Genomic DNA, 9980 nt, shown 5'->3' with positions numbered 1-9980 from the left:
AACGAAGCAGCTAACCGAGTGCACCGGCTGTCGCATAATTCAAAGCACTGCGAGTTTCATCCGTCGCTAAGACGGTGCAGCGACCAACATTCCGAAGATGTCACGCATGCAGCGTGTAATACGTGTTGCCGGTGTTAAGGACGACACTGAAGCTGTTGCGTCAATTGCAAGAGATAAGTCAACAGCAGGTCATGGTATCCCGGTGGGAAAAAAATTAAAATGCAAACGCAAATGCGGGCCAGTATAGATTTCGGTTTGTGCCGGTGGACACGTCGCCGTTCGACTGGTTCCTTGAACTATTTTAAGTAGGCGAGTAAGGCAGTGGGAATGATACCAGGTATTACACGACACAGAACAGACTCTAAACGCTTAAACTGTGGGGGTCATGGTAGAGAGAGGGTTGGCAGGTATTTTCTTGACACGTGCATAGTGAACAAGGGAACGGAAAGCCTCGGGGTGCTCTCCAACATTTCGGCAAAATGAATTCTGTTCGTCTGGGCAAGTTCATCATTGGCGGGGTTTAAATAGGGCCCTCACTCCGAGGAGGATGTTCCGGAGAGGAGGAGGAGAAGGGCGTGAAGTGGGAAGGGTGTCAGGATCCATGAGGAGTATGAATCTTGTCCAGGCATGACGTACGGCAGGTGTGTGGCGGAAAGTGGCAGCCAACTTCTTCTGCGTCGGCTGCTACTTGATGATCTTTTTAGCGACAACTCCATGAACGTAATCCTGCTCCCTGAAATAATGATGCATAAACGACAGTGTGAACTTGCATTTCAGCTTATTCGCACCATAAATACCCATGATTTTTTGTAGTTTCCCGTCTTTCGGATGGAAATCGGGCCTGGTACCGAGCTCTTACGTAAGTCTGGCAATGAGGCTCTAGCAGACCACCGTGAAAGAACCATAAATAGCATGCCGCTATTACTATGACGGCACATGATCACTATTAATGTGCAACGCAGGAACTCACGAACACGAAAGGATAAACAGAAAAACTACCTGTGTCTTTTAAAACCCACAGATTCTTTCAAGCACCCTCTGCTCCAGAAACACGAGAAGTCACGGGATACCCTTTTGGCACAAAGCAGACCCGTTCGATAATCCATGATCCACAATGGCTAGTCGCGACGTCTGACACTAGCCATTGTGGATGTTCCTTAAGAGCTTAAGAATGTGCTGGCATCAGAGAACGCTTTCGTTTAGGCGCTGGGCAGCTCGACGCTATCTTTACGTCGCACGCTCGGGACACGCGGCTACCACATTGCCCTGGTAGCATCGGCGTCCTTCACAGCAGTCTGCTTTTCATTCCTGCTGATGTCGCGCGAATGTCAATGCATATGTGTACTTAGTGGTCGTTTTACTTAATGGCAATGTGTACTTAGAGGTCGTGTACTAAGTGGCGCCTTAGAGGCCCGGATAGGAGTACTACGTATAGGTTGAACGCCCTGCAGATGTTTGCACGCATTTCCTTAGCAAAACTCCATATGACAGACGACGAACAGGAGGATGCCAGGACCAGAATCAAACTATACTTACACCGGGACATGTTAACTGTACAGTAAGCTGTACCGTGGTGGAAGCGTCTTGATTAATTTAGGCCACCTGGGATTCATTAGGAAGCACAAAAGTTGGCTTAGACGGCGCTTTCTTCACTTTTGAATTTCGCCTGCTGTAAAAGTAGCCGACGTGTCATGGGTAGAAGCCGCCGTGGGATAAATTGACGGATTTCTACCTCGGCTACTGTGGTCTCATTTGCATGAACGACAAATACGCAGAGATTTACATGGACGCTAATTATTACCAGGGTGCGGGGTCAAAATCTGTGCCTCCTCGCTTACCAGAGTAGAAAAGCCAGCGGTGTTACTGAACAACCACTCACCCCCCCCCCCCCCACACACACACACACATGCATAAAAAATGTAGCACTGAAAAAAAAGGCTTACCGCATCGAGGTCTTGCTTTTCCTAATTTTCTATGATAATTATGCCATGGAAAGTGAGGAGGCTGCCCCTCGAGCTTCCATGCTAGCGAATATTTGTGGTCGGTGCTCACAAATAGCGATTTTATGCCACCTACGCTACTCAACTAAGCTACGAGCACTGTAGTAAGAGAGATAGAGAGAAAACTTTTATTTAGAAAAGAGTAATTCGCAGGAGCCTGGTGGTCGGGGCCCCTAGTCCAGGGCTCTGCTGGTGGCAGCTGACTTGCGGACTAGCTGCATGATCCAGACCTGCGGGTCAGGTTCCCGCTGGTCAGGGCCGCCTCCCACTGCTTGTGTGTCATTTATGGCACTATTAACATTTTGTCCGGTTTGTCCTGCCATTCCCAAGATGCATGGTAGAGCGTGGGGCTTGCTGCTCACCAAGGACAGTAACTTGGGTATTGTGTGGGTGACAGTATCGCTAATAGGTCCGTCGGAGGCAATATGTCGTTAAAGAGGGCATACTATTTCTTATCGTTATAGCACTAGGAAGCACTGTTTTAAAGCATGTTAATAAATAATGAAAATAATGATAGTCAGGCTCTGTAGCACCAGACATAAGCAGATGACAGGAAATATGGTCCTGGAAACATGCAGCTCGTTGAAGGTGCCTGCCGCCTTCTACCGGGATTAAAATATCAGTAGATTTGCATGTCCAGGAATTTAGGACAAAAATTTTAAAAATTGGAAAATTGCAAGATACTTTTGCTTTGCAGTAATATTGAAGGTAATGATCTATTCTTCTGATATGTAGCAAAATCTTTCTTTTCAAGTGTTTCCATCGGTAGCATCGAACAGTCAAGACTCCCATAGAAAACCAATGCGGAACGCATTTGACGGTAGCAAAAACGCAAATAGAAAAAAATTCAAGACTGCCGTCGGGTGATCTGCAGATATGTTGATTGTTATAGCGAAATCTTACATTATATGAAAAAATTGCGTTCTTAAACGGTTTCCCGTTTAAAAATGCTTTTTCACAGAATTGGTGGTATGATACATTCTGTAAGAAAGTTTGAAAGCATTGTTTCTATCCCATGCGTGTTTCATGTCAGTTTTTGATGTATTTCTTCCACAAGATATTCCCCGATGCTCCGACTGTCCGTGGACAGCCTTCGTAAAGAAGGAGAAAGAACGCGGCCTAGGCTCGCGCTGGCGTCACAGTCACGCATCTTTCGACTGACCCGCAGTCCATTCGCAACGTCGCATTTGCGAGACCGTTCAGCAAAGTCTAAATTGAACCAGTCATGTTCAATCTTCTGGGCCACTTGAGCAAGCTTTTCAAGCTGCGCACGGTGCACATCGATGGCAACGTCTTCCGTCTGCACACCGGTGTCACAGTGGCCTTCCTTATGGCATTCTGCATGCTCCTCACCGCCAAGGAATACGTTGGTACGCCCATCGAGTGCTACTGCCCGACGCTGCCCGAGAGCGTAGTGAACTCCTTCTGCTGGGTCGAGTCTACGTTCAGCCTGCGCAGTCTGTTCAACGCCTCGTACAATGGCAGCGTCGTCTATCCTGGAGCGGGACCCAGCAGGGGCGACCGCAAGTACCACACCTACTACCAGTGGGTCTGCTTCCTGATGTTCGCCCAGGCGCTCTGCTTCTACGCGCCGCGCTGGCTTTGGAAGGCCTGGGAAGGCGGCAAGGTCCCCGCCATTGTGGCCGCCCTCGACATCCGCTCTGCGATCCCGCAAGACCGAGCAGATCTTCGGTCGCAGATGGCCGACTTCCTCGTGGCCAACATGAATCACAACCGTTGCTACCTGGTGAAGTACCTCATCTGTGAAGCACTTAGCGTCTTCAACGTCGTAGCTCAGGTGGGCTTCACGGACTACGTGCTGGGAGGAGGGTTCCTCACCTACGGCTGGGACCTTGTCCGCTGGCATCGGGGCGATGGCCGTGAGTTCGTTAGTCCTGCGGTGATGGCCTTCCCGCGGATTGCCATGTGCTCTTTCCTGAAGTACGGCGACTCTGGCGCTCTCGAGAACCGCGAGGCCATCTGCGTCCTGCCGCTTAACATCCTCAACGAGAAGCTGTTCGCATTCCTGTGGTTCTGGTACGCGCTCCTGCTGGTCGCCGGCGTCCTGGTGGTTATTTACCGTGTACTGCTACTGCTAAGCGCGCCCCTCAGGCGACGGCTTCTGGGCTGGCGTTATCCGGACAACAGGCGCATCACTGCTGTCGTGTCCTCCATGTCAGCTGGCGACGTCTTTCTCCTCAGCCTCGTAGGACAGAACGTGGATTCAATAGTCTTCAGCCAGCTAGTGAACGAACTTTCGCGAAGGCTGCTCAAGACACCGCCGACTGTGCCTTCAGCTCCACCGCCCTTTTGAAAAAAATTAGTGCAGGACAGACACCGGCTTCCTTTATTCACGTGCTACTGCACAAATACACTTCTCTCCTCTTTTGTTCTGTGTATATTTTTCCTTCCTATTTTTAAATGGAGCGGTCGTACCAGCAATTAAAATCTGACATTTTTTTAATTGACACATTGACATTGTTAAGGTGATTACTGCTACCATTTCATTGAGGGAACCGACTTTACTGCTGTAAGTGGCAGACAGGCATGACGAAGACTTTTAATCATGTCATGATGATTGCCCTCCTTTCAGTACTTACACAAGTTCTTATCAGTGTTCTTGCAAATTCTCGGTTATGTTCCCCAGAGGGTTAGGCCTCCATCGCCTTCGCATCGGCACTCAGCGTGTTCTTCGGGCAACGTACTTCACCGCCTTCATGTCCCATCACGACACCTGACTCTTAAAACGAAAAAAAAAAACTCCTGTGCCTTCTAACGCGTTGTCTTGCACAAGGATTGGCAATAAATTCTTTGCACAGCAGTTTTTTGCGAGCTTCTTGTCGCCACTTGAGTGCTCGCCGGCGCCAGCAGGCTTGAGCTCGTTGTGGTTGACGCGGCTAACACGCTTTTCAGTGCTTCCTGCACTGAGAAAGAAAACAGAAGTAGAAAAAGAGTGATGCGCACTCACTTTTCAAGGAGTGCGCTTGAGGACAGTTCACTCTTCTCGAGCGTTAAGCTGTACTGCTCGCGTTTGGGGTCTCACCCTTATGCGTTATAAGGCAAATAGTAACCCAGTGTTCGCCGTGCTACCTGAGGTGCATGGTTACATAATTGAATAAAATAACAGGCGGTAGCGGCTGCGTAAAAAAAAAGTATGGTAATTTGTGGTTGTGGTGAGAGGGTTAATTGGAGAGATATGGGAAAGGCCTTTATAAAGCAGTGTGCTTAGTCAGGCTGCTGATGATGATGATTATGAAGACGAAGTATTAGCTCCTTTCCCGGTCCCGCATCACATAAACTTCGTCTCACGTCCGGTTCAAAAAAGGGCTGACGAACAGTATGTGTCCACCGAAAATTTCAGCCTATTAAACTCAACTCGCATCCAGTGGTCTGCGGTGTACAGTGTATGCGTGCTGTATTCGGCCTTAGGCGCCCCACTGCCTTGACAGTGATGGCAGAAAAAACTACACTTGCTCGTCGATGTACAGGTGCATCAAAAGTTTCCAAGCCACATGGTCTGATTTTGAGCCGCATACTGATTCATTACGGCACCCCCAAACCTCGAAATCTCTGTAGGAGGCAGGAGAAGTATTATTCTCACTTCTGATAACCGTGGTCAAAAGTGTCTGAAGTGTCATAAGACACTGCTGAAAGCAGATCCCATGATTTCGGAACCTATGAATGGAAAGGCGCATGTCCTCCGGTAGTCAGCACACTTCGGCATTCGGCAGTCTAACATATATTGCGTCAACATACTGTATGTTGCCGCAACGAAATGAAAAATAATAATGGCCTCTCCCGCACCACTGCTGTATCGGAGGTATAATCCCAATAATAACATAAAAGATGTGGCCCTGGGGCAATTGAAATTTTGCCACCCGAGGGTGGAAAGAAATCAATAGGAGAATGCTACTATAGCGACCCACAGCCAGGGTAGCGGGCCCGGGGAGACTCCCTGATCTCCCCTGGGAAGTAGCGGAAGAGGTTGGATAAATTGGTCATGGGAATTTGGAGGGGAGTGGGGACAGCGAGTTTTTCTTTCATATCCTTCGAATGTCTCGACTCCATTACTGGCCTGTATGGCCAGGACAGGAAGGCCGTCGAGATTTCCCAATGGCGCGGCCCCCGCTCACGGGATGCGCGACCACCCACCCACCAAACGCAAAGGGCCCCGACCGCGGGAGAAAGGGGAACCTACGTCGGGGTTAGCCACCTGCGGCCCCTCCACGACTCCTGGCTCCACAGTCCGTACCGACCGCAGACCAGGTCATCGGTTATTCCGACTCACAGGGGTTGTTTCGGACCGCCCAGCTACTAGCCGTCGAGTGTTTTTCACGGTTTTTCAGACACCGGAAGTACTCGTGGTGTTATCCACCAGTAGAGGCTTAGGTCGTCAGCCTATCGACCCTCCGGCCCTCGGTTCCATGACCCAACACCTCCAGGGGGACCCGCCTGTGCTTCCATCCAACCAACAATGCACTTATTTTCTCCCCTATAGCTTGCTCCACGACAGTCTAACAGTCGACGAGAACATTGTCGACAGGATATTCCGAGGAGGGCTAGAAGAGGGATATCGGTTTGCCTTGCACACACCATTATGGTGCGCCACGGCTCTCAATCTTCTGTAGGAGCGAGGCGTAGTGACTAGCGCATATATTTGCCATGATTTGCACACACCGTTGTCGGCCGACGGGGACGCACGAGCAAGCAGCACAGAGCAGCCAGCACGTCTGTAACGCAGGTGCGAAAACCGCTTGGAGGTTCCCAGATTGTTTCCAGCTTGCAACTCCTTAGTCAGCAAATGACGCGGCGGGAGCTGCTGCGTAGGAAAAAAAGGGACAGCTGGTCCGTAAGGCGCAGCCCCGACCACCTTGGGGAACATTTATTATTTTTTTGAGGATTACGTTAAAACCGCCAGTTAAAGCTGCCCTGCTGTTGAAGCTATAACGGCTCGTTCAAACGCGGATCATATTTGGGTGACTATCGCAAACCGAACACGCAAAGCCGAACGGATGACCTTTAAACAGACGTTGAAACGCCCCGGTGAAACTATCGTGGTTCGCCTGTCTCTTGCATCTGGCGGCTTCAGCTGCGCGGGCGCGCACTCTCGGTCCCGGTGCCGCTGACACTTCCGATCCTATTCACGGATGCGCAAAATGTGGATCTTCACGCAATCGTCGCTAGCGCTCGTGTTGGCGGCGGCGTTCCCTTCGTTGCTCGGAGCACTTCCTTCAGATCTTCTCCGGTCACGGTAGCGAAGAACAGAGTGAGGACGCGCTCACGAGCCACGTGATGCTGACGTCATAAAAGCACACTCTGTCGGACGTCGCAAAACCGCCTTACGTCCCAATAACAGCTGGCGCTGCAAAATAACACCCCAAATTATCTGAGGCTTTCCTTCTCCTCTAGTCACTGGACCTTGACTGTCCGCTGACCACAGCAGTGTCTTTTACGATCCACACAGTCCTCTAGTTAGGCTCAGAGGTAAACGATTTAGGCGTGCGGGTTACATAAAGTTATGATGGTTACATAAAATTATTACAAAGAAATTCATGGCAGCAGCAATGCTTTGTTCCATTTTGGTGCGCCCTCAATAATGCTTGCGCGCTGTTCCGATATGGCACCGGTTGACCATGGTGGCGAACCGGAGTGAGTTGATTGTCTCCTCTATGTTATCCTCCCGCGGCGAGATGTTCAGCAGCATTAGTGTCTTGCTGTTGCCGCCCAAGCTGTCCATGAGGAGGTGCGTCAGCTTGGAGTTTCGGTACGGCACGTGGCCAGACCGGTTGGAGAGTGCCAGGAAGACGTTGCCCAGGTTGGCAAGGGAGCGGTTGATATTCTGGGCCTCCCGCAGGCGCACCCCCGCCAACTGTGACACCGACAGTAGCTCGCTGCCTGCCAGGTCCACCAGGTTCAGCCGACCTCGACAACCGAGCTTCGTGTGTGTGTTGCGACTCGTAACGTCCAGGCAGAAGACCGAGTGGGACCGGGATGACCGCTGGTTACACTTGGTGGCGGCCACGGCCCTGTTCTTCCGCGTACACTGCAGCAGCTGGTCAATATGTTGGGCCGACATGACTGGCACCTCAGTCAAATTGGCCAATGTGACGGGCCCGTCCTTGCTGGCCATCTTGAGCTGCAGCGGCGGGGCCTTGTCTGCCTGGGACGGAGGAACCAGGAGGTCGCGAAGGGTCTCGTTGTAGACCTCCACAGAGCTGGCCACCATGGTATACGTCAAGTGGGGATGCTTCTGGGACGTCTGGAAGACCTGGCGGAGGGCGCGCGGGATGATGCCCCTGCGCTCGTCGTCCTCGTCCCCCTCCATGGTATGGGTCTTGCCGGCGCCCGTATGGCCGTACGCAAAGATGCACACGTGGTAGCCGTCCAGTGCACTCTGCACCAGCTGCGACACCTCGACGTACACCGCCGCCTGGCTGGCCGTACTCGGGAACACCCGGTCAAAGCTGAAGGACAGCACCGTCTCTCGCTGGCTCTCCGGATCCGTGCGGAGCACCTCAATAGTCCGCTCGTCTGGTAGCCTCAGGAAGGGTCGCTGCGGAGCGTTCTCGGCGGGGAGGAGGGGGCGCAGGCGGCAGAACACGCGGATGTTTCCCTTGAGCTCCTGAAGGCTGTTGTGCAGTGCCCGACGGTCCTGCTCGGAGGCACTGAGGTGCGCCTCTTGCTCCGTCGCCTTGGCGCGGAGGGCGGTGGCCGTCGATTCCAACTGCTCCTTATCGGTGGCCAGCGTTGCCCTTTGGGCCTCCAGGGATTCCCGTGCTTCCATGAGGGCCAAGCGCTCAAGGCGAAGCCCTGCCAAAGCTCCCGTGGCCTCTGCAAGCGACCGATGCAGCGTCTGTATCTGCTCTGCCGCGGATGTCAGCTGAAGGGTTAGCGAGCTCCGCTCCGACACAACAGAATTCAGCTTCGCCTCCGTTGTGCTGAGAGCCGACTGAAGCTCAGAGACTGTCGCAGAGAGCTCAGAATTCTTAGTGCGCTCCTCACTTAGCTCAGCGGCCAGCCTCTCGAGCTCTTGCAGCCTGGCGGTGTTCTCGAGGCTGAGCTGCTCCTTTTCGCCTGACAGGCCCTTAATCCTCTCATTGAGGTCATGAATACGTCCCTGGAGGTCCCAGGGCTTCCGCTTGCCGGCTACCGATGGTGCCAGTGCCGCCGCCATGACGGGTGCTTTGGGGCGTGCACCGCTTCGGGTCCCGGTGGCAAGGTTGACCGTGCTTAGTGGCGCGGGCTTAACGGCACCGGGATTCGGCCGCTTGGGCTGTTCCAAGATGTTCACTGGCCTGTTCTCTTTGATGGCTGTCGTACTGACACTCCTGCGCAGCGTCCTGGATCCCTGTGCTGCCGGGCGCTTGCTTGGGGAACGCTGTCTCAGCACGGCCACCCCGGCTGCCTTCTGGCCTGAGCCACTGGGCAAGGATGGGGGTTGGCTCATGTTGCTGCTGCCAAGAGTCAGTCACATATAGAAGTCAGCGTAGTCAAGGGCTGGATAGTATTACACGCAACAGCATAGCGGCCACCACGGGCTTCTTCTCCTTGTCTTCAAGGAGATAATGGCGCGTGCCCACTGCTGGAGATTGGCCAAGACACAGGCGGTGACTGAAAAATGCTCAAAAACTTTTTTCATGTAATAAAAAAATAAGAATAAAGGAAAGCAGTCTGGGCGAAGACGAGTGACTGAAAATGGGAATGAGGCTATACGTGCAGAGTTTCGGATCTTTTGATTACTGATGAATTTTGAACATGGGTATCCGGCAGATGGAATTCAGAAAAAAATTTAGGATAGCAGATATTTCGTGTCTAAAAGGAATGGAAAACGTTATTCAGGAAACTGAATGGCGGAGAGCACATTCCTGTTGAGTACCAAAGGGTAGAAGCACCAAAAGAAAGAACTGTAGCGGCGCTGGCATCGCCAGCGGCGTTGATGAAGATGACGCTTGGAACGCGACCTCGCATTACTTGAGGAGA

The 9980-nt window shown here is 52.1% G+C and overlaps 2 protein-coding genes across 2 annotated transcripts; one reads left to right on the top strand and one right to left on the bottom strand.

Annotated features, from left to right (window-relative positions):
• The first annotated feature begins 3068 nt into the window (after positions 1-3068).
• LOC144118540 (innexin shaking-B-like) lies at positions 3069-4434 on the top strand. The gene has a single exon (XM_077651457.1). The coding sequence runs from the start codon at positions 3226-3228 to the stop codon at positions 4312-4314; it is 1089 nt and encodes a 362-aa protein (XP_077507583.1). The 5' UTR covers positions 3069-3225; the 3' UTR covers positions 4315-4434.
• Positions 4435-6903: 2469 nt separating this feature from the next.
• LOC144118539 (kinesin-like protein KIFC1) lies at positions 6904-9536 on the bottom strand. Its single transcript, XM_077651456.1, has one exon. The coding sequence runs from the start codon at positions 9445-9447 to the stop codon at positions 7591-7593; it is 1857 nt and encodes a 618-aa protein (XP_077507582.1). The 5' UTR covers positions 9448-9536; the 3' UTR covers positions 6904-7590.
• Between the last annotated feature and the right edge of the window lie 444 nt (positions 9537-9980).

Source organism: Amblyomma americanum, chromosome 2, assembly GCF_052857255.1.
Source record: "Amblyomma americanum isolate KBUSLIRL-KWMA chromosome 2, ASM5285725v1, whole genome shotgun sequence".
In the NCBI taxonomy this organism is placed as follows: Eukaryota; Metazoa; Arthropoda; class Arachnida; order Ixodida; family Ixodidae; genus Amblyomma; species Amblyomma americanum.
The sequence above is the reverse complement of the archived record's forward strand: the minus strand, read 5'-3'. Positions and strand labels throughout refer to the sequence as shown.